Genomic DNA, 24,077 nt, shown 5'->3' on the forward strand with positions numbered 1-24,077 from the left:
CAGGTGATTTTTTACCTGCTTCAGCACTCTGCTTTTTTGTGTAGATGGATAGAACACACACGTCCAGGCAATCTATATACCAAACATTATTAAGATCTGATCCTTTGAACATGTATTCACATGACTTGATTAATGAAATGTAGTACAATACCAAAAACTCACATTGTATACATAGACTTTGACCGATACTTTTTTTCTCTTCTTCAAATGATCCATCAGTAAGCTCAGAGAACAAGTGTACCAAAGGACATTTAAAAATGTCTGTTATGGACATGAATGGGTTAAGTTGAGGCTTTGCAATACTGTAAATCCTATATCTCTCTGTTCACATATAACAAACGAAACGCTGCACAAATAACTGAGGCATAAGTAGCACAGAATGTCAGAAGACTAGGGTAAACACTGCTGACAAAACAGGAATGTGATGTGATCCATTTAATCCAAAATTGTGTCAATTTACTGAATCAATGTATTCTTGAGTCCTTCCAGATAACAGATAAGTATGACTCCAGCTCAAGAGCTCACCCCACCTGCAGTAAATGCAAACTACAGTACAACACAGTACACGAGAGACCTCTAGGGGATGGAAAAAAACAGTGCACCAATTGTTTAATTTTTTAAACTGTACTAGCCTTTCTACATTTGTTCATGGGCAGAAGTACAGCCTTGTTTTTGTTGTCAAATCTCCATGTGATATACCAGAAAATTTGTCTTGCAGGTCGAGGGAAATTACTGATCTTCAAAACATGAGACTTAAGATTTCCTCAAATGTTGCATGTTATCCTATAAGGAAATTCTTAAAAAATATATATATATCATGCAACAGAAAAACGGTGCTTTATCACACATTCTTTTTGAACAAATAAGTCCAGTTTTTATTATTATGGTTGATAATGCAGCAGTGGCTCTTCCGCCTGAACAATGATAAATAAAACACTGACAAAATTGTTTTTTTGTTTAGGTTTCCTCAAGACACCGTGAAAGAAATAACCAAATTATCATTCCACACATTTAGATTTTCCTTGACCAATGTCCATACTCAATAGAATGTTTTTCCACTTTAAAAAAAAGTCATCCAATGAGAACCTGAAGGGTGGCAGTGTTCTCCCCTGTCCATGGCTCTCAGGAGTAACTTGACGTTTTGCTGCCTACATCATCCTCCTGCGTTCCCATACTCTGAAACACACAATGTGATCCTAACCATTAGCAATAATTTCTATACTAATAACTGGAAGACCAGATGTTTGATATAGCTACTTCATATGTCTGAGAATGGAATAAAAAAAATATATTCAAAAATTAATAAAACACAAACCATCAAACACCTGAATTTCAAATATACTCCTCTTGGAAAACCTCAAGAGGAGCCTAAAAAAACTGAACAGTTGCTTCTTACCTTCTGCACAAACTGCGGGTTTACTGTGATTTCTTGATCCATGGACTTTAGTTTCTCATCAAGCTCTATACACTTCAGCATCTGTGAAGGACACAGAACAAGGCATTTACTTCACTAAAACATTACCAAAAGAGATACGCCATTGTACTTCAGTTATTTTCATACAAGGATAGATAATCAACACTGCTATTCTCTTACCTCTTGGTCAATTTTGTGAAGCATTGCGGGGTTGTTGTATTTCTCCGGGTTGTCATGGAAACAGACCATGCCATCCTTTTGGTTGATACTGGCATAGATCTCGCCATCTTCAATCTGTAAGGAACAGAAAACGTAACCAATTGAAAAATCAAATCAGGTGAAGGCCATTTTCTTTCAGACATTCAAAAGTGAGTGTTTTTAGTTGTACTGAGATACAGCATGCCTTTCCTCCTGCGGTCGCGTTGGCTTACCATGTGCAAGACATACTTTTCCGCCTCCTGGGGCCCTGACAGCTGCACTCGACTTGCCATGTCTTGCAAGGACAGCGTCAAGAAAGTCTGCAAAAATAGAACAGTGGTCATATACAATCTGACCATTTACTTTAAATACTTTGTTTACACCCTGGTAACAGGGTGAAGATAGGGATGTGGAAGGTTCATTTGAGGTGAAGGACATACAGTATATTTTGAATATAGCTGAATGCAGACAGAGGGATATTAGGGATGAGAATGGTATGTTGGGGGTAAAGGTGAGGTATGAGGTGAGCGGGGACTATTGGTAGACATATTAGGAGGAAGGTATATGTGAGGTGAGGGGGACATATTTGAGTTTAGGAAGATACATGAGCTAAATGGGGTATATTTAAGTATAGGGAGGTATATTGAGGTAAAAGACTAAGTCCATTTGGAGGTTGTGGGAGGATATATTTGGGCTGAGTTGATAAAGTCAAATTTTATTGGTCGTGTATACAGTTGAAGTCGGAAGATGACATACACCTTAGCCCACATATGTCAGAGTCAAGGCCCGCGGGCCACATCCGGCCCGCGAGAAAGTTTTTTACGGCCCCTGGGATGATCTTGATTTATTATTAGAACCGGCCCGCAGACCGCAGCAAGCCGGCAGCCCGCAGATCTTTTACACGCACCAATACTACATTTCCCACAATGCAACGGTGACGCACCGAGCAGTAGGCTGCTTCATTTCAATATTTATTGGCACAGCAGTCGTCAGCATCACAGTAAAATTAACTTTCAGATACCCATCAAAAATGGCAAAACGGAAGGTGGACACTGAGAACCGGGGGTTTCAAACAAGGTGGGAGTCGGAGTATATGTTCACGGAGGTAGCTGGAAAACCTGTGTGTCTTCTGTGTGGAGAAAGTGTGGCGGTACTGAAAGAGTATAATCTGAGACGACATTATGAAACGAAACACGCGGACAAAAACAAGAATATGGACATGGAACAAAGGCTACAAGCCAGTTTTATTTTGGCAGAAGAGATCGCTAAATCAGCCCGGCCATTTACGGAGGGGGATTTCATCAAAAACTGCATGATTAAAGTTTGTGACGAAGTTTGCCCAGAAAAAAGGCAACTCTTTTTAAATGTGAGTCTGAGCAGAAACACCATTGCCGAGAGAGTAGACCAGTTGTCCATCAATCTAAAAGAGCAGCTTGTGAAAAAGGGAAAAGATTTCATTGCATATTCCTTGGCTGTGGATGAGAGCACCGACATTTCTGACATTGCCCAGTTGTCAATTTTCATCCGCGGAGTGGACTCCAGCCTAAGCGTGACAGAGGAGTTTTTGGCTTTACGTCCTATGCATGGCACAACTACGGGGCATGATTTGTATGAAGAGGTGTCAAGATGTGTAAATGAGATGGAGCTGCCTTGGGAAAAACTCGTGGGTTTGACAACCGACGGAGCACCTGCGATGTGTGGACACAGGAGCGGACTGGTGGCGAAGATACGGGAAAAGATGCAAGAGGAAAACGCGACAGGTGAGCTGACAGCTTATCATTGTATCATACACCAGGAAGCGTTGTGCGGTAAAGCCTTGAAAATGGAGCATGTAATGAGCATCATCACGCGCACAGTTAACTTTATCAGAGCCAAAGGTTTGAATCACCGCCAGTTCAAGGCATTTCTGACGGAGTTAGAAACGGAGCATGGTGATTTGCCTTATCACACAGAGGTGCGATGGCTAAGCCAGGGAAAGGTGCTTCAAAGATGTTTCGAGCTTCGTGAGGAGATTTGTCTGTTCTTGGACAGCAAAGGGAAAGACACAACACAACTCCGAGACGAAATGTTTCTGTGTGAAATGGCTTTTCTGTGTGACATTACGAGTCATCTGAATGCAATGAACTTGCAGCTGCAGGGTCGGGATCATGTCATCTCTGATATGTACAGTACAGTGAAGGCATTTAAAACCAAACTGACTCTGTGGGAGACGCAGATGCGGAAAGAAAATTTGAGCCACTTTCCCAGCTGCCAGACCATGAAAGAGAAGCTCTCTACCAGTGCGTTCCCGAGCGCACAGTTGGCTGATAAAATAGGTATGCTTGCCGCTGACTTTCGACGCCGATTTGCTGACTTTGAAGCACAAAAAAGCAGGTTGGAACTGCTCGGTAACCCATTTGCTGTTGACGTGGAAAGCTCACCACCAAACCTCCAAATGGAGTTGATTGACCTCCAATGCAATGATGCACTGAGGGCAAAATATGCGGCAGTGGGTGCTGCGGAGTTCGCCCGTTTCCTCCCCGACACAATGCCCCAGCTGCGCATCCAGGCTGCTCAAACGTTGTCTATGTTTGGCAGCACATACCTGTGTGAACAACTGTTTTCTTTGATGAACCTGAACAAAACATCACACAGAAGTCGACTTACTGCTGAACACCTCCACTCAATTCTGAGGATTTCCTCAGCTCAGAGCCTTACCCCGAACATTGATGAACTTGTGGAAAAGATGGGACACCACCAAGTATCACCCTCAACCTCAAACAAGTGAACATTACTGTGCAATCACATATTTAGAGTTTTTACTCAGTTCAAGTTTAAAAGTTAAAGTTTAATATTTGTTTTCACTGCATGTTACTTCTCCTTAAACAAAGTGTTGTTTTTGATTAATAGATTTTTGCACTTTATTTTATTGTATTTCAATCCAATTATATTTTAAAAATATTTCAGTTGAGTGGATGATAGAAAATTGCTATTATTGTTTTTTTCTTTGAAGTAAATTTAGCCCACTTTTGCTAAAATAGAAAATATAGGCTACTGATGGTGCCTTGAATACCGGTTTCTTTCATTTAATGTTCATGTTATGGGGACTTTTATATAAAGGAAATTTGTCTTTTGTGTCTGTTGAAAATTAAAGATTACTGACAGAGCCATAAGAAAATATTGCTTTATTTATCTGATCATATTGGAATATATTTGTTAGGTTTTCAGTAGGTTCAATTAGGTTCACTAGACTATATGCGTCATTTAAAACATTTTCAATGAACATTCGAACAGTCCGGCCCTCGGCTTGTAGCTAAATTTTTTATTTGGCCCTCCGTCCATTTGACTTTGACACCCCTGCCTTAGCCAAATACATTTAAACTCAGTTTCACAATTCCTGACATTTAATCCTAGTAAAAATTCCATGTCTTAGGTCAGTTAGGATCACCACTTTATTTTAAGAATGTGAAATGTCAGAATGATACTAGAGAGAATGATTTATTTCAGCTTTTATTTCTTTCATCACATCCCCAGTGGGTCAGAAGTTTACATACACTCAATTAGTATTTGGTAGCATTGCCTTTAAATTGTTTAACTTGGGTCAAATGTTTTGGGTAGCCTTCCACAAGCTTCCCACAATAAGTTGGGTGAATTTTGGCCCATTCCTCCTGACAGAGCTGGTGTAACTGAGTCAGGTTTGTAGGCATCCTTGCTCGCACACGCTTTTTCAGTTCTGCCCATACCGTTTCTATGGGATTGAGGTCAGGGCTTGTGATGGCCACCCCAATACCTTGACTTTGTTGTCCTTAAAGCCATTCTGCCACAACTTTGGAAGCATGCTTGGGGTCATTGTCCATTTGGAAGACCCATTTGCGACCAAGCTTTAACTTCCTGACTGATGTCTTGAGATGTTGCTTCAATATATCCCCATAATTGTCCTCCCTCATGATGCCATCTATTTTGTGAAGTGCACCAGGCCCTCCTGCAGCAAAGCACACCCACAACATGATGCTGCCACCCCTGTGCTTCACAGTTGGGATGGTGTTCTTCGGCATGCAAGCATCTCCCCTTCTTCCTCCAAACATAACGATGGTCATTATGGCCAAACAGTTCTATTTTTGTTTCATCAGACCAGAGGACATTTCTCCAAAAAGTATGATCTTTGTCCCCATGTGCAGTTGTAAACCGTAGTCTGGCTTTTTTATGGCGGTTTTGGGGCAGTGGCTTCTTCTTTGCTGAGCAGCCTTTCAGGTTATGTCGATATAGGACTCGTTTTATTGTGGATATAGATACTTTTGTACCCGTTTCCTCCAGCATCTTCACAAGGTCCTATGCTGTTGTTCTGGGATTGATGTGCACTTTTCATACCAAAGTATGTTCATCTCTAGGAAACAGAATGCGTCTCCTTCCTGAGCGGTATGGCGGCTGCGTGGTCCCATGGTGTTTATACTTGCGTACTATTGTTTGTACAGATGAACGTGGTACCTTCAGGCGTTTGGAAATTTCTCCCAAAGATGAACCAGACTTGTGGAGGTCTAAAAATATTTTTCTGAGGTCTTGGCTGATTTCTTTTGATTTTCCCATGATGTCAAGCAAAGAGGCACCGAGTTTGAAGGTAGGCCTTGAAATACATCCACAGGTACACCTCCAATTGACTTAAATGATGTCAATTAGCCTATCAGAAGCTTCTAAAGCCATGACAATTTTCTGGAATTTTCCAAGCGGTTTAAAGGCACAGTCAACTTAGTGTATGTAAACTTCTGATCCACTGGAATTGTGATACAGTGAATTAAAGTGAAATAATCTCTGTAAACAATTGTTGGAAAAATTACTTAGTAGATGTCCTAACCGACTTGCCATAATCATTGTTAACAAGAAATTTGTGGAGTGGTTGAAAAACAAGTTTTAATGACTCCAACCTAAGTGCATGTAAACTTCCAACTTCAACTGTATATGAATAAAAAAGGTGTACAGCAGGATTTACAATGAATTCGGAAAGATTTCAGACCCCTTGACTGTTTCCACAATTTGTTACGTTACAGTCTTATTCTAAAATTGATCACATATATATATATTTCATTTTAAATCAATCAATCTACACACAATAGCCCATAATGACAAAGCAAAAACTGTTAAGAAATTTCTGCAAATGTATAAAAAAATTAAATACCTTACTTACATAAGTACTCAAACGCTTTGCTATGAGACTCAAACTTGAGGTCAGGTGCACCCTGTTTCCATTGACCATCCTTGAGATGTTTCTACAACTTGATTGGAGTCCACCTGTGGTAAATTCAATTGATTGGACATGATTTGGAAAGGCGTGGTGTGTCTATGTAAGGTCCCACAGTTGACAGTGCATGTCAGAGCAAAAACCAAGCCAAGAGGTGGAAGGAATTGTCCGTAGAGCTCCCAGACAGGATTGTGTCGAGGTACAGATCTGGTGAAGGGTACCAAAACATGTCTGCAGCATTGAAGGTCCCCAAGAAAGCAGTGGCCTCCATCATTCTTAAAAATGGAAGAAGTCTGGAACCACCAAGACTCTTCCTAGAGCTGGCCGCCCGTCCTAACTGAGCAATCGGCGGAGAAGAGCCTTGGTCAGGGAGGTGACCAAGAACCCGACAGCCCGCTTGGAAAGGACTCTGACCATGAGAAACAAGATTCTCTGGTCTGATGAAACCAGGATTGAACTCTTTGGCTTGAATGCCAACAGTCACGTCTGGAGGAAACCTGGCACCATCCCTACGGTGAAGCATGGTGGTGGCAGCATCATGCTGTGGAGATGTATTTCAGTGGCAGGGACAGGAAAGACTAGTCAGGATCAAGGGAAAGATGAATGGAGCAAAGTACAGAGAGATCCTTGATGAAAACCTGCTCAAGAGCGCTCGGGACCTCAGACTGGGACAACGACCCTACCCACATTCGGGACAAGTCTCTGAATGTCCTTGTGTGGCCCAGCCAGAGCCCGGATGTGAACCCAATCGAACATCTCTGGAGAGACCTGAAAATAGCTGTGCGGCTACACTCCCCATCCAACCTGGCAGAGCTTGAGAAGCTCTGCAGACAAGAATGGGAGAAACTCCAAATACAGCTGTGCCAAGCTTGTAGCGTCATACCTAAGAGGACTCGAGGCTGTAATCGCTGCCAAAAGTGCTTCAACAAAGTACTGTGTAAAGGGTCTGAATACTTACGTAAATGTGATATTTCCACTTTTTTTGTGTCATTATGGGTTATTGTGTGTAAAATCCATTTTAGAATGAGGCTGTAACGTAACAAAATGTGGAAGTCAGGGTGTCTGAATACTTTCCGAATGCACTGTATATAGGATGAGTCTTGACTAGAATACAGTATGTATGTATGAAGTGGGTAAAACAATATGTAAACATTATTAAAGTGACCAGTGTTCAATGACTATGTACATAGGCCAGCAGTGTCTAAGGTGCAAAGTTGAGTATCGGGTGATAACCGGCTAGTAACAGTGACTAAAGTTCAGGGCAGGGTACTGGGCGTCGGCCGGCTAGTTGGGGACTCTAATAGTCTTATGGCCAGGAGATAGAAGCTGTTTTTCCAGGCTCTCGGTCATAGCTTTGATGCACCTGTACTGCACTCTACCTTCTTGATGGTAGCGGGGTGAACAGGCTGTGGCTCGGGTGGGGTGGGGGAAGGATATCTTGGCTAAGGGTGACATGTGGTAAGGGAAGGAAGTATACCTTTGTTAGCCTCTGGATATTCTTCTTGTAGAGGGATGACAGGCACTGCTTGACAAGGCCTGTATTGTTGTCGCGTGTGAAGGTCTCGCTGTGTTTGTTCACCTGGGTACGCAGTTCTGCTGGGTTGTTGGTGGCATACACCTGCGCAAGCTCATGGTAGGCGTTGCTGAGAGGCTGCAGAAACAAAGCAGTAGAATATGTAATACTATGTCATATGTATAGTATATAGTACAAGAAGCACAACACTAGAATCGCTAAAGCAGTTATTTGGACTGTTCATAAAATGTAAATAAATTATTACTCTGCCATTTTCAAAGTCTTGCCCCCCTCCGTCCTTGACTCTATATAACACATGGTTGTTAGAATATTAATATCAGACAGACTGGAGTTACAGCCAGTTTAAGGAGGGCATGTCATTTTTTGAATGGTTTTCTCGTTGCCCCTCCTCCCAACAGTAGGTCCTGCTCCGCTCTTTCTCCCGATAGTTGAAGGTGCAGTGCTCAGTTGATAATCACCCTGCAGATTGCCTCAAAACTGAACCTAAACCAAAACTAATTTCGCACGTCAACAGATTCAATTAAGTAAAGTGTGAAATGGGTGAGTTGATGAGCAAGGGGAAGCGAAAGATGCATAACTATGTAGTCACTAATTGTGAATGAAGAACAGACCATTCTATTGAATTAATCTATTCTAACTGTAATCCAAAAAATGCTATGTACCAGGGTTTCAGTGAGCCGGTAACAGCCGGCTTTTGACCGATATTCTTTGTTGAAAAGCAGATAAATCAAATTGACACTGGCCAATTATCCCAGAAAAAAAAAAATCCCATTGCAAAATAATGCTTTTTAACCTATTCATTGATGGAAATAACAGTCGATGGAAATACATTTGACTGGTCATGCTCATCGCTCTATAGGTGACTTTGCATAATTTTGTGCAATTAAATTGGCGCATGTACAGTATATTCGTTATGCATCTTATTGATCACACACCTAGGCCTACAGTATACAGAGCCTTTGAGTGGAAAATCTGTCACCGAGTGAGCTGCTGCTTCAGCATCGCAAACAGCATGCACAGGCAACAGAACAGGCTTCACCAGCACCTCACACACCACTTTGCAATGAGCTGGAGGCCGTATGCATTTTGAAAACATACACTTCATTGTTTGAAACCTGAACGTTTTACTACATATTATGAGGCATGTCTTACCTTGCTTCAAAGTAGCCGAGCCAAAATCAGATCATATCCCTGGAGGCAATTCTTTTATATCAACTTTCTTTCATTGTCCAGTAGCCAAAGGCACAATCCTAGTCAAATTAGCAACCCATGCTAGTTGTTGCATACTAGATCTCCCCTCTTTCTAAAGGATATTTTCATCTCTGTCACATGAAACCGCTCGCACATGCGGTGCCCTTTGACACTGATGTTTTCCAGCTAATTGCATTATGGAACAAACATTTGCGGTTACCCTACTGCCTTGCGCGCATTGCCACGCTTATAATGTGAAGAAATAATCATTTATCAACAGTTTAAGCTGAACGTTCTGATCTGTTGCATCATCTGATCTGACTTGTTAATGTAGCCTAGGTCTTCTGGTTGTACACATTTTGGATCTCTAGTCCAACAACTGTCCCAGAGTCTGTTTGGAATAGGCCATTTCTTTCTCGAAAAGCTGACCAATAGAAGAGGTCAACTTTTCTACTATGGGTGATAGTAGATTGACATAGGCTAGTGATTTTTCTGTTTGTTACTCGTCTTGTTGGCTGAGGAAAAGTCAATGTGGACAGTTATTCTAACATCTTCATAGTGAGCATCAGAATTCGGTGAGAAGGACACACGCCATTGCATCCTTGACTTGCATGTTCTGTTGACACGAATTACTATATTCTAAATAGGATTTCTGTCATTCTGAGCACCAGTGACGCACCCAATGCATATGGGTCCGGTAAATTTTTCAAAATGTCCGGTAAATTAAAATGCTGCCGGTTTCCTAACGGAACCCCTGGTATGTCCCCTATATCAGTCCACCCAATCCAATCAGTCTACTCTGGTCTACTTGGAGTACACAGTGAGAGTGTGTGTAATTTACAGTGGCAAGAAGACAAAGACAAATGAATGCACATTCGCTACAAGATCTGAATGAAAACGACTCAGACGGTGGGGGAAGAAATGAATCATGACATCTCTGATGATTCTTCTTCTGATTCTGAGGCTCAGCCTGAACCTTCACCGCCGAGGCCGAATCGTAAAAAAAGCCAGAATAGTGAGCAATGAGCAGGTGGCTGTGCCACCACCAAATGAAAACGGTGAGACAGGAAGGGAGAGCCCTGTTTGGACAGAACAAAGCCGGTGACAATGCTACAGCCGATTATCAGCACAAAAATGTCATCACAGAGAGCCGACCCAACACTGCAAGCAAAAAACATCAGCAAAGCACTCACCAGCTTTCGTTTGTGACATGAACACCCTCCAACTGATGCCATTGCATGAAGCAGCACAACATGTAAGCACAAGCTGACAATAACTGACGATTTGTGTTTACTGCTGTCATATCAACACTTATATTCATTCTAATGGGGAGGCAGGGTAGCCTAGTGGTTAGAGCGTTGGACTAATAATTGAAAGGTTGCAAGATTGAATCCCCGAGCTGACAAGGTAAATATCTGTTGTTCTGCCCCTGAACAAGGCAGTTAACTCACTGTTCCTAGGCTGTCATTGAAAATAAGAATTTGTTCTTAACTGACTTGCCTAGTTAAATAAAGGTTAAAAATAAATAATGCCATTATTGCTTTTGTGCTGATTTTCATTACTCATCAGGCACACTTATAATGATGTTTAGGCTACTGATGTTTTTATCATTTGGCCACGCATCTTGCTGACAATGCGTCTTGGTGGTTGGTGTTACCGCGATCCAACACGTATGCTTTCTGTTTCATACTTAAAAAGGTACTCCACAAATCAAATTGATTGAACACTTGAATGTTGGTGATTTTTGTTTTTAAATATAGCCTACAGTAACAAACTAATGAAAATGCTATTGTGTTATTTGAATATTTTGTTTTATCTTATTCTAATGTTGCTAAGACCTTCATAAATACAACCAAATCATATTTTTTGCGATAGCATATATATGATGTATTAATTACACTGTTAGAATGGTGCAGTCAGAATGACTGCTCATTAGCTTAAAGGGGGGGGTCCCTCGAGGCCCAGCGGTTCTAGTGTTCGAGATGTAATGGCACATCTAAGGATGTAAAATATGTTTGCATCTTCACTCTCACCTTTATGAACCTCCCAACTATCTGTGATGTGTATTTGGGGAGCTGCTGCACTTTGCCGTGTAGAATCAGGGAGACCAGGATGTACTTCTTATAGGCCTCCAACATGATGTGACTGACTGCCATAGCTGGAGTGGTTATTGCCTGGGGGGGGGGGGGGGGGGGGGGTCATAAGTATATCACACAATGGAATTAGGTCATTTCAAATGGTACTAAGATGAACAAATGTGTTACTAGTAGCCTGCTAAATCAATTCACTTTAATAACAACAGGAACACTAACACATCCAAAACAGCTTTAGCACACACATTTTAGATTCTCAAATAAGCCAGTACCTGTTCATAAAAATACAGTGCTCTTTCAAAGTTCTTCAGACCCGTGTAGATCATGCCGCCGTAATAGTAGTAACATAGAAAGTGCTTTGCGTCGTAGGCGCCATTCTCCTTACAGATGTCCATCATGTCAAGCTCAAGAAACGGGAGGACAGGCTTGAAGCACTTTGCTAACAAGCACAGCTGTGGATGTACACACAAAATAGTAGAGTTCATTCATGCTTAGTCTCATAGCCAAGCATCAATACATTGCAATAATCATGTAAAGTCCAAAGAGCCAGTTGACATGAAGCGGTTTACACACCTGACACAGGTCTGCATGAACTGAGGTAAGTTGGTTTGTGTTCATCTGCATTTTGTCTATTGCCTGTTTTAGAATGCCGACGCCCCTCAATGGCTGTGAAGGAAAGAGATGCATTAAACCAAATGTAACAGAGACAACAATGTGCCATGAACTCACTCCACAGCTAGCTTGAAATGTCGCCAATGGTGCCATCGAGGTTCCGTTTTGGTGGCATAACTGGATAGTACGTTGCCAAGCAGGGCGATCACGTGTGCTAGCAAGGCAGAGGTCCACAGGTTTGAGCCTTGGTACAATCAGTTTACCCTGAGTTGTCCTGGCACACTTCCTAGCACACTGACATCTGTTTCACATACCCTGCACTGCTGTGATTACAAATAAAATATCCAAGCATGGAATTAAGAGCCAATTCTAGCCTTCTTTGAAAAAACTGCTGCATTAAACTTATATAAAATAGAATGAACCAATATGCTTTCTCATGGGTTGGCTTTTTGTTTTTGAAAGTAGTAGTAATAATGACATAAGCTGAGTCTTATCTTGTAAAAACACGAGTCATTTTCTCAAACAGCCCATGTTAATAGACAAGTAAGTTCATGCATTAGCTCTTCTGATTGAAATGTGTTGCTCCCATTTTGGCAAGACTTACCTGTTTCCGTTCTACAAGGGCGTTTGTCAACTGATGGCAGAGGCCGGCAACTGTGGAGAGAATAATCAAATAGTGGGTTTTACAGCATTTCCCAAACTAGGGGTCACCGAATATGAAAATGGGGTTGCGAGGAACTGGGGGGAAAAATACGGAATAATTGTTCTTGGTTCATAGAATCGCGGTTACATCTAATCTCTGGTAGCCGCTAGATGCGGTTGTAATGAACAGAGCCGTTTCTGTTTTCTTCCTACAAAATGTGGCTCTATCCTTTTGAATGGTTTATGCTACAAAATATTACAACCACATCACTGAAAGATAACACCCTCAGGAACCCGTACCCGTCTTCTGTTTCCCTCTACAATGACCACAAGCCGAGCAGGATTCATTAGAACACTAAATCATTAGGCACTAAATCAGATAGGGAAAAGAACATCAACAATGACATTATTTTCTAGACAGATCATCATACAAAACATGTCCCCCCCACAAATGATGCAGCGTCCACCCTTGGGCCAATTGGGATATCACACATTTCAGTTAATTACTATAGCTCCCGCATTGGGCCAATCAGTATCATTTTGTAAATGCCGGATCTCTACAAGACACAGCTGTCTGAGATATCGCGTGTGACTAATGTACAGAGACAGATCCACAGTCCTCTCACCGATTCCATTGCGGGGGACAGTTATTGCCTGATGATCTTCTGAACATCCCAATACCTTTGATGCATTTCAGTCACTTCAAACTATGCTTCCTCAGATTGAAATACTGTCCAGAAAAATACTGTCAGACTGATTTGTAATAGACTGTCATAGACCCAATTAAAATAGTAAATATTGGCCGTTGATTACCTCTTTTTTATTTTTTATTTTTTTTAACATGGTGGGGTCGCAAGAAATGTTGACGTCAAAATTGGGTTGCAGGGCAAAAAAGTTTGGGAACCCCTGGTTTAACAGGTTCAAGCGAAATACATTTTGCCCTGATCATTTGACCTTGAAAAACATGATCCACATTGCTTAGAAAACACTTCCATCACTACAAGACGTTAACACCTTATGGAGTAAACACATCAATACAAGGCTTCTAGAAACCAAAAATAAGTTACGTTTAGACTTACAAGTGTCTGTTGCATATCGGATGTGCTCCCCATTGCAGGTACTGATAAAGAGCTGGACTTGGGAAAAGAGCGTCTCGAAGTCAGGGATGTTTGGCATGGAGAACTTCACAAACCTTTATGAAGGGAAAGTGAAAACTGTCCGTGAGTACACAAGAAAAAAATGTTGTCACCGTATTAAAACAAAGAATGTCGACTGTAAAAGACAACCAGTTTCAGACAATTTTATTTTAACACCTTGATCTGTGATATAATTTCCTGAGTTATGAGCCTTAAATACACATATGTACAGTAAGCAGAAACTGACAAAGTCATATCCTAGATCAGTGATTGACTTATAAAATCATTGATCAACGATTAGATGACTGCAGAAGAGAGCAGGCTACTCACAGCACAGCCAGCACGCCCAAGGAGTGCTCCTGGATGTCCAAGGCCCCCAGTACAGTGTCCAGGTGGGACAGGTTCTTGGCCAACAGCTCCCCGCTCTTGTTGATCAGTTCACACAGCTGTGTCATCTGACCTGATATGCAACAGTAAAGACAATAGGTAAACAAACAATGCAGCACTTGAGCTGGTTGAAGAGTACAGGTCCAAAATAAATGGGAGTTCATTTGTGAATATAGGATTAAGAGTCTATATCATAAATAGTTTAATTGACACAAGTGTTTCTCCCATTTTTAGATGGAGCCCTCCCAAACTCTACTGTTCAACAGCAGACCCACGTTACACTAGTCTTGCGCAGAGATGAAAGCCCATGATAGTCAGAAATAAATATTTAATAATGTTGCTCACTTATTTCTAACAACAGAATACAGGCTATAATAGCAAACCTCTATAAACCTCTGTACCAACAAAATAACCATAATGTCAACTGAATACACCCGTATATGTAAATGATAACGTTAATCATTTAGTAATATATATTTGCTTTAAAGAATAGAATATTGAGCACGTTTTTATAATGTTACGCGGTCTAGCTGCATAGCTCACATTCTTTGCGCCTACTAAACTTCCCCGTGGATGAAATCATCGTGGACTTGAGGTACTTGGCAGCTGTAAAATATATCGGCCGGTCAAGTGTCCTGTCAAGGCCTGCACTGGGTGCATAACCAATGGTAGGATTGCATATTGCGTTACAGATGGGACTGTCGCCCAATAACATTTGACAATGGCGCTCTTCATCCAATCGCGCGTGCTTAGGGCGGAACTACCGGAAGGCATACCCCAGAAATTATTTTCTCTAACAAAAACAAAAAGTAAGATTCTAAAACACGTATTCGTTTGCAGTGTTGTTTGAGGTACACATTAGTGTCCCGGGGTAAAAACGCATCTTTGTGAACTACTTTTTTGAGGCCTCGATCACCAAAACAATAAATTTAGCGCTGTGTTTACATGATAAAGCAAAAAGGATCTATCCAGTTTGGCTACCTAGCCTAGCTAGTTATACATGATAACAGCACAGTAACCCATTGGTTAGCATTAGCTAATAGTTCCAGCTCGTCTGAGAACTAAAACCTGTTTAGTGTCCATACCTTGTGCAGAGAGCTGCCGCACATTGTTCACGAACTGCTCCAAGGCTGAAGCCATTATTTCATCTGTCCAAAGTGGTAGCAATTCAGACTGTTTTTCATTCAAATGTCAGAAACAACTCCGTCCGTGCTGGCTGAGACAGGGGGCAACACAGCCACCACTGAGAGAGAGAGAAGTATCGTGAGACCTTCGTAAGAACAGACGGGATCTAACGAGATTTACGGTTGGAACTTTAGGCTCTTAAATTGACAGGCACAGATTTGCTAAACGCAAAATATAAATGCATCAGAAACCTAGTTATTGCTGTTTGTTACCATTTATTTCCTCCTTCGTTCGAAACGTACACCCCCTGAAAACATCTGCTGATTGTCTTTATGTTCTATCAGGAATTTTATTCATTGGGAATTTGTCTCCCTGTGCTACCACTTTAAGGATCACACACACTAGTAAACACAGGAAGTACGGTGCAGATGCTACCGGGTTGCAGGCAAAGACATTATACAATTGGAGATTTCCCACTCGAATGCAGCCGTGGAGGCCACAGGACAGTACTGTTTTTTGTTGTTGTTTCTTCTCGGACTGATTCAAATCAGGACAGGGACACCAGTAACACAAGGTAAATTGAATAGCACCTGCATTTTTGACTGTATGTGCGTATGGAGTCAAGTTTACTTGTCATTCACAGGATACACAAGGTACAGTACAACAATTAAAATAATACATGAATTTTCATGTCTACAACGTTAGCCTTGTTTCAGATGTGATTTGGCAAAACAAGATTGGGGGCCCCTACAAAGGGGACACTCAACGTCTTCCTGCAGCTTAGCAACGAGCCTGAGACCTCCCCTGCTCCCTTCCACAGACAATTATCGAACCACACAATAGGCCCGCACACTCCACTCTGTTAACTGTAGCTGCTACTCAGAATCTCTTCATTGTTCTGGGGCCTCCTCATTGGATAGGTCTTCCCATTGACCACACCTGTGTAGTCTTGCTAGCCAGATTCATGGCACTCATGGCTGTGTGGGAACTGGAAAGATTCTAGCACCTGTATTCTCCAGAGCTGAAATTCGGGCCTGTCCCCGAGGGCCCTCAGTGTCCCCGAGGGCCCCCACCCCAACGACATTCATCACTGTTGCAGTTGTTAATATGTATATTGTTACTTTTATTTCACTTTGTTCCCCCACCCCCTCAACAGGCTTCACTCTGCCTCCACCCTAATGGACATTTATTTATTCATCACTGCTACAGTTTGTATGGTGTATATAGTGCTATTTCTATTGTTGTTTTTATTACAATTTTCATTATTTTACTCCACTTAGTCTTGCATGTTGGAGCTCGGCACCTAAGATTTTCACTGTAACCTGCAATCAAACCTGCAAACCCTGTGCATGTGACTATTAAACACTCTGAATCTGACAGATTCCTCCCTTCCCTGTTTTTTTTCTCCCTCTGCTGCATGCATACTCAGCATCTTTTGATGTAAAAAGTTAAATGTTGTAGATGTTTTCCAGTTCACACTCCATGGTACAAGAATGCCTTTTTAAACCCCACTGAGAAACTGAGGACACGTGTGTAATCTGGTTTCACGACATTGTCTTTGACTGCAGGATTTTGTACAGTAGGCGACACTTCTAATAATATTTGTACCAAATTTCACAGCTGCTGTGCGGCTGACAATGGTTGTGAGATGCGACACTAACTGCTGTAGAACCAGTCCATACTGAAGAGTCGTAAACAAGTCCAAATATAGTGCTGAAAGGCATTGGTCAAATTTGACCCTGTGCGCTAATCAATATACCGGTAGTGCTAACGTTAGCTAGCTTGCTGGCTAATGCTATGCAGCAAAAGTGCCAAAGCCTGACCAATTGCAATAAAGGTTGAAACCATAAATAAATAGCCGACAGTGTCAAATAGTTAGTTACATTAGCAACGTCCCAAAATATATTTTGTTTAAATGGCACCCTATCAGTATTAGGAAAAACACTTTTTTCTCTTCTGGACTTTCGAATACTTATCTCGCGCTTCGTGAGTCTTGAAGCCATCGTTCGATCACCGACAGAAATCAGCGAAGCAAGTAAATCATGTCATTACTGCCTAAAATAGTAACGTTACGCGACAGAGGGAGGATCTTACTCCATGACCAGTTCAAGTGTATTTCCGCCAAGATGTCTTCATCCTCTGGTAAGAGACTTCGGGTTCTGGTGGACATGGATGGCGTCATTGCAGACTTCGAAGGGGGATTCCTGAAGAAATACCGGGCCAGGTACCCCAATGAACCGTACATCACCCTGGAGGACAGACGAGGATTCTGGGTGTCGTCTCAGTATGGGAACTTGAGGAGTGACCTGTGTGTAAGTAGTTCCGAACTGTGCATTCTGTCTGAAAACAGGAAATATTCATACATTCATTGTCTGTATAGTCTGTGGCGTTATGTCGCTCAATCATTTGCATCAGAAGTCCCCTGCATGTTCAAAAGGTTGCAAGAGCAGCAGCTGTCATTACATTGAATTCTGTAAATGCCAGTCACACACAGATCTGATTTATAAGAAAGTCCTTGTGCTGAGTTAACCCCTACTCACATGGTGGCTCGACAAAGTGCTTTAAATTCTGCTTTATAATGCAACCCCAGTTTCTTCAGACAGTGCTCTATTTCCACAGTATAGTCATAGCAAGCATGCACTTGATAAAGATGTCTCCCATATCCCTTTTATTGTATAATTGTATATAATACTCTCATTGTATAATGAGAGTATTAAAGTATGCCATGCATCTAGGTCCTCCGTGTCTGCCATAAATTAACACACACACAATCTGTAAAAGTCTGGATGATAAGCAGAGGCTATATTGACTGTAGGAGAAGGCCATCAGCATTTGGGAGTCAAAGGACTTCTTTATAGAGCTGGAGCCCCTTCCTGGAGGAGTGCAGGCCGTCAAGGAGATGGCTAAGATGGAGAAGTAAGTTTGAACCATATATGGTCATTCAAACCATATCTGAACAATACCATAGCTTACGGAATATTCTTAAAATACTCACATTTATTTCAAAGACACTTGCCCTGTGAGTCAGCTGTTCAAAGAGAAGGAATTGCTGTTTTGTTTGTGTTCCCAAAGTGCTTTACAATGTTTTGATCCTCACCTAGAGACTATTTGCCATTTAGTCGTCACCCGTCAGGCTATATTCTATGGGTCATGTTAAACAAATAGGGTGGAGAAGGCGAGCAGGTGGTCCTAGAGTAGCATGGTAATCCTCTCAGGAAGGGAACTGCTATGTCATGGTGTGCTCTGCTGTATGCATTTGCCGTGTTAAAATGTCATCATGCTAATAGCGCATAAACAGACAGATGCTTTTCTCCAAAGCAACTTAGTCATCCATGCGTGCATTTTATGTATGAGTGATCCTAGGAATCGAACCCACTATCTTGGTTGTTGCAAGTGCCATGCTCTACCAACAGCTACAGAGGCCACGCTGTCTTTATAGAGGGAACCTTTGCTTTAGTGTTTCATTTTGGCCGACCTTATGTCAACAACCATATAGTAGTTAACCTCAAGCAAATGCCCTCACCACGATACAGTACATTCACAGTAACTCTGTTCCAATACTAGCCTATATCCTCATGTTAGGACATCCCCTTTGCTCACCTTTCAAAAACGGTATGTTGTAGAAAATTGACTTTGAAAACAAATTAACCCAGTTGTGTTCTTCTCCGTTTTCCAGCACAGATGTCTTTATTTGCACCAGCCCTATAAAACATTATATACACTGCCCATATGAGAAGGTAAGCTCGGAGTCAAGACAGTAATCCTTTAGGCTGGAGGCAGAGTGGTGGTTGTGGTACCTCTTTCTAACAATATTTCTGGTCTTTGCGCTCTCCCTGTTATGTGTTCAGTATGCCTGGATAGAGAAGCACCTGGGCTATGATTTCTTGGACCAGATCATCCTAACCAGAGACAAGACTGTGGTGACTGGGGACGTCCTCATAGATGACAAGCCAGACATCCTCGGTGAGTCAAGTATTTGTAGCAAAGCTGGAAAACTGCGCGTGTAAATATATGTGCATGTATTTATATGATGGTGCCATATGCATGCTAGTGTCATACATATAGGTATTTTTGGTAGTTAGTATTTGACTGTTCGATTAATCTACAAGCTTTACATGACCTTTGTGATGTGCCTCTGTGGCAGGTGTAGAGCCTAACCCAAGCTGGGAGCACATCCTATTTACTACCTGCCACAACAAGCACATACTTCCCAGCTCCAGCCACCGGCGCCTGCTCTCCTGGGCAGATGACTGGAGGGGCATCCTGGAGGACAAGAGGCTCTGAGCCCCCCTCATACACACGTCAACCTCCCCTTCTCCACCCTGATTACCTACACTGTATTGGGGTACAAAGGGTGAATACCTCTACTAATACACCACAGTCAATCTCGAACTTGAAGTTTAGGGTTCTACTGTACCTTATTTAGCCAATGTCAGAGAATATGAATCTGTTTTACCACTAGGGGGCACACATCGACTGAAGCATGATGTAGAAATACTGAAAATGATTGCACTGAAAGACCAGCAACAATATTGAGTAGAGAGTAAATGGAGAGTTTACTGTTTTGACTCACTCTTTATAGTTGTATAAGACTATTATTAGTTGTTCCTTCTACATATTTTGTTTGTATGTTGACCAGGACATTGGCCAGAGGGCCATACAGTTTTGTTTCACAGGTACTGTATAGGAGTGACTCCATTTTGTAAATGTTGTGTTCCAACATTGTGCCAACATGGATCAAATTGTACCCTACATATTATTTTCTCAACTTAGTTTAGCTAGATTTTTTAAAGTGTTTTAAAGCATCCACCAATCCACAGGCAAGTATTGAGAATGACAGATATGACTAGGTTGCATGATATAAACTTAATGTCTACAGATTTAAAACACAGATTTAGAAAAAGTGAATATACTTTATTTAAAAGAATATATAAATTATATATTCAAATGTATTGTAAAGACATGCTAAACCTTCCTATTTTATTTCAAATTTTAACATTATGTAATCGATTTGCATTAGTCTTATGTGTCTTATTGTTTGAGACAAGAAAATGGTTGACTGAGAAAAAGATCATAGCATATTACAACTCAAAGTATCCAATACGCTCTGCTGTGAATATGGTCAAGCTCTTCCATCAAAACAAATGTATTTCTTTTGATAAGTGTCTTTACAGGCCTTAAAGTATATTCACAAAGCAACCTAACGTAGCAGGCGTAGCAAGACACCTGAGCGGACTCCCCACGTTTTTCAGGGGAAACGGAAGTTTAGTTGAAGATACTGTATCCCTGAAAACCAGAAACATCCACGTGCTGCTGACTCCGCGGAGAGTGTTCACAAAGTGGTCCAGTGAAGAAGTAATACTTACACCAAGCTGAATGTCTCTAGCCTTTTGTACCTTTTGTTGAAATTGGTGCTAATGTTGTTCGTTGCTAGTTCACCTATTGTGAGTATCCCTTACCCCAGTGATTCACATAGAGGGCATAGCTAGCTCTGGCCTGACGTATATAGAGGCCCACAATGGAGGTGTCATAATACCAATAAAACCTAGCGGTCAAACAGGGAAATGGTTCCAATTGTTTTTCGACCATACATTTTTCCCGTAGTGGATTTTAGAAATGCTTAAAATAAGGGTTGTTTCGTGTAGGCTTACCTTGGCGTGACGTTTTGATAAACATGTAAATCTCTCTTGTACAAGGTGACTTCTATCAATATACTCGGCTCTATTTACTCTGATTCAAAAATCCTAATTAGCATCAAAGTAGACACCATGCAAAACTATAAATCCCTCCAAGCTCCTGCACGTCATCTCTAACTGATACCTTTTCTAACAGGGAATGTGTCCATTTTTAAACTTGCACAAGACATTTCACAGAATTTTCCATTTAAAGAAATGTAGCCTATTTCTTATTTACTACATTTAGCTAACATTAGATAGTTAATCCAGAGATTCTTACCTTTGCCTCGATTCGGCAGTCTAGTCCAGATCATCATGGCATTTGTTGTTCTTTATGATAGCCAGTTTAGCAGCTAATTAGCATTTCCATTTTTGGGGGTAAATTATAGGCGAATATATTGATTTAAAAATTACCTTGTCCTAGAGAGATTTTCACAATTATCCAAACGTCACGCCAGGGTAAGCCTACACGAAACACAGGCCTTATTTTAAGTGTTTCTAAAATCCCCTATGGAACAAATAAATGGTGGGGAAATTATTGGAACCATTTCCCTGTTTTAGGTTTTATGGGTATTATGACTCATACTGTGGTACTCTATAAGGCTCTGATTCTAACTGGTCTTAGTCTAACTCTTTCAGCATGCTGTTGCAGTGATTGGGGACACTGTCCTGTATAGGGTGCCGTCTTTCGGATGGGACGTTAAACGGGTGTCCTGACTCTCTGAGGTCATTAAAGATCCCATGGCACTTATCGTAAGAGTAGGGGTGTTAACCCCGGTGTCCTGGCTAAATTCCCAATCTGGCCCTCAAACCATCATGGTCACCTAATAATCCCCAGTTTACAATTGGCTCATTCATCCCCCTCCTCTCCCCTGTAACTATTCCCCAGGTCGTTGCTGCAAATGAGAACGTGTTCTCAGTCAACTTACCTGGTAAAATAACGGTAAAATAAAATATCCTCATTAGCTAGCCTCATGTGTCCCAATGCCACCTCCTTTCTTCTCCTCGTATCACTCATGTTAATCACATTTTAAAACCCATGGATTCTCTTGTATAGATTTTTTTTACCCTTCCAAGTTTCTTTACAGTTGTCATGAAGGGAAGGAGATGTTGTCAAGATTGTTGGAACATACTGTACGTACACAGCCTAAGTGTTACGATTGCCCTGATGATGACCCTGTCTGTGGGGTGAGTTAGGGTTAAGCGATGTGTGTCCACTGCTCAGTCAACCACTGTATCTCACGAAGTCTGTTCACTTGTCACTGCATCTTGTCAATGAATGTCTTATGTCTTTGGTGCTGGATGATATCTATGTCAATGTGTTTTTTGGAGAACAGAGAATATACTAAATGTTGTCGTTAACAGATCGAATAAAGAATGCAACATTGAAAATAGCAATATTCAATACTTTATAGATAGAATATTTTTGTATAATACATTTTATTTAATTTAACCTTTTATTTAACTAGGCAAGTCAGTTAAGAACAAATTCTTATTTACAATGACGGCCTACCCCGGCCAAACCCTAACCCGTATGATGCTGGGCGAATTGTGCGCCGTCCAATGGGTATACAACACATTAGGAACACCTTCCTAATATTGAGTTGTTTCCCCCGCCCCCCACCACCCTCAGAACAGCCTCTTCGTCAGGGCATGGACTCTACAAGGTGTCAAGCGTTCCACAGGGTTACTGGCCCATGTTGACTCCAATGCTTCCCACAGTTGTCAAGTTGGCTGGATGTGCTGTGGGTGGTAGACCGTTGTTGATACACACAGGAAACTGTTGAGTGTGAAAAACCCAGCAGCATTGCAGTTCTTGACAAAAACCAGTGTGCCTGGCACCCACTACCACACCCCGTTCAAAGGCACTTAAATAGTTTGTCTTGCCTATTCACCCTCTGAATGGCACACATACACAATCCATGTCTCAAGGCTTAAAAATCCTTCTTTAACCTATCTCCTCCCCTTCATCGACACTGATTGAAGTGGATTTAACAAGTGACATCAATAAGGGATCATAGACTGACCAGGTGTATCCAGGTGAAGGCTATGTCATGGAAATAGGGAAGCAGATATTCCTAATGTTTTGTACACCTGTTACGATCTGGGCTGCCATTCCACAGCCACCCATAGAAGGAGCCACCACCACAGTGACATTTTCCTAAAAAGAAGGCAGGCCAGATTTGAAGCAAGAAATGCAGACAACGAGCCCCTAGCTGGCCCCTGGTCAATGCCTTGTGGTGACTATAGCGGCCCTGGGTCTGCAGAGGCCAAATGCGTCAGAGGCCTGAGCATTCCCACTGGGGCTTTAAAATACAGACTGAGGATTCTACGTAATGATGTTCTGGCAAGAACACAGAATAGAACTATAATGGAGGACATTCCAGCGACCAGGACTCTGTTTCTTATGACGGGTTGATGGGACTGTTTTTGTGTGTCTCTGTAAATACGTAGCCTTGCATGAGCGAGCCGGAATGGCTTATAGGAGCAGGAACCTGTCCTGTTTCAGTAGCATGAGGCAGCTTGATCTATAAGTACACCCCGTGGACAGGATGCTAGTCTAACGCAGTGCCTTACCCCCCATTCTATCTCCTTAATGCTGAGTGCCAAGCAGAGACGCATCAGGTACCAATTTTACAGTCTTTGGTATGACTCGACCGGGGATTGAACTCCCAATCTCAGGTCGGACAATAAAGGCCATTGAGTTAACACTGTGTCTCTCTGTGGATAAGGAGTAAAGCTCTGCTGTGATTAAGTCGATCTCAATTATGAGACAGAACCTTTTGTGGGAAAAGCACATTGTCCAATCACTCACAAACACTGGAAAACAAGCTGGAAAAACAGGCACAGTGATAGAG

General features: G+C 41.7%; 2 protein-coding genes across 3 annotated transcripts; one reads left to right on the forward strand and one right to left on the reverse strand.

The window, feature by feature from the left end:
• Positions 1-420: 420 nt before the first annotated feature.
• On the reverse strand, positions 421-16,175 carry cops3 (COP9 signalosome subunit 3). 2 transcript variants are annotated; one of them, XM_055902942.1, is made up of 13 exons: positions 15,817-16,175; positions 15,505-15,662; positions 14,363-14,492; positions 13,976-14,088; positions 12,859-12,908; positions 12,216-12,308; positions 11,915-12,094; positions 11,583-11,723; positions 8,302-8,475; positions 1,846-1,932; positions 1,595-1,708; positions 1,397-1,477; positions 421-1,176 (listed from the first exon to the last, which is right to left on the reverse strand). In XM_055902942.1, the coding sequence occupies exons 2-13, from the start codon at positions 15,557-15,559 to the stop codon at positions 1,123-1,125; spliced, it is 1,272 nt and encodes a 423-aa protein (XP_055758917.1). In that variant the 5' UTR covers positions 15,560-15,662; positions 15,817-16,175; the 3' UTR covers positions 421-1,122. The 2 variants fall into 2 exon arrangements, with proteins under 2 accessions (XP_055758917.1, XP_055758908.1); XM_055902933.1 differs by lacking the exon at positions 15,817-16,175 and having other exon boundaries at positions 15,505-15,677.
• Positions 16,176-17,100: 925 nt separating this feature from the next.
• Positions 17,101-22,611, forward strand: LOC129837245 (5'(3')-deoxyribonucleotidase, mitochondrial-like). Its single transcript, XM_055903296.1, has 5 exons — positions 17,101-17,856; positions 18,360-18,460; positions 19,221-19,281; positions 19,393-19,507; positions 19,689-22,611. Exons 1-5 carry the CDS (start codon positions 17,587-17,589, stop codon positions 19,826-19,828), a joined length of 687 nt encoding a protein of 228 aa, XP_055759271.1. The 5' UTR covers positions 17,101-17,586; the 3' UTR covers positions 19,829-22,611.
• Positions 22,612-24,077: the final 1,466 nt, after the last annotated feature.

Source organism: Salvelinus fontinalis, chromosome 1 (assembly GCF_029448725.1).
Source record: "Salvelinus fontinalis isolate EN_2023a chromosome 1, ASM2944872v1, whole genome shotgun sequence".
In the NCBI taxonomy this organism is placed as follows: Eukaryota; Metazoa; Chordata; class Actinopteri; order Salmoniformes; family Salmonidae; genus Salvelinus; species Salvelinus fontinalis.

Excerpts from the sequence above, each read along its gene's own strand:
- cops3 (XM_055902942.1), bottom strand. The coding sequence starts at position 15,559 with ATGGCTTCAGCCTTGGAGCAGTTCGTGAACAATGTGCGGCAGCTCTCT. Across the intron at positions 1,478-1,594 it reads TTCACAAAATTGACCAAGAG|ATGCTGAAGTGTATAGAGCT; the intron begins GTAAGAGAATAG and ends TGTCCTTCACAG. Across the intron at positions 1,177-1,396 it reads ACCCGCAGTTTGTGCAGAAG|AGTATGGGAACGCAGGAGGA; the intron begins GTAAGAAGCAAC and ends TGTGTGTTTCAG.
- LOC129837245 (XM_055903296.1), top strand. The coding sequence starts at position 17,587 with ATGTCATTACTGCCTAAAATAGTAACGTTACGCGACAGAGGGAGGATC. Across the intron at positions 17,857-18,359 it reads ACTTGAGGAGTGACCTGTGT|GAGAAGGCCATCAGCATTTG; the intron begins GTAAGTAGTTCC and ends TATTGACTGTAG. Across the intron at positions 19,282-19,392 it reads TACACTGCCCATATGAGAAG|TATGCCTGGATAGAGAAGCA; the intron begins GTAAGCTCGGAG and ends TTATGTGTTCAG.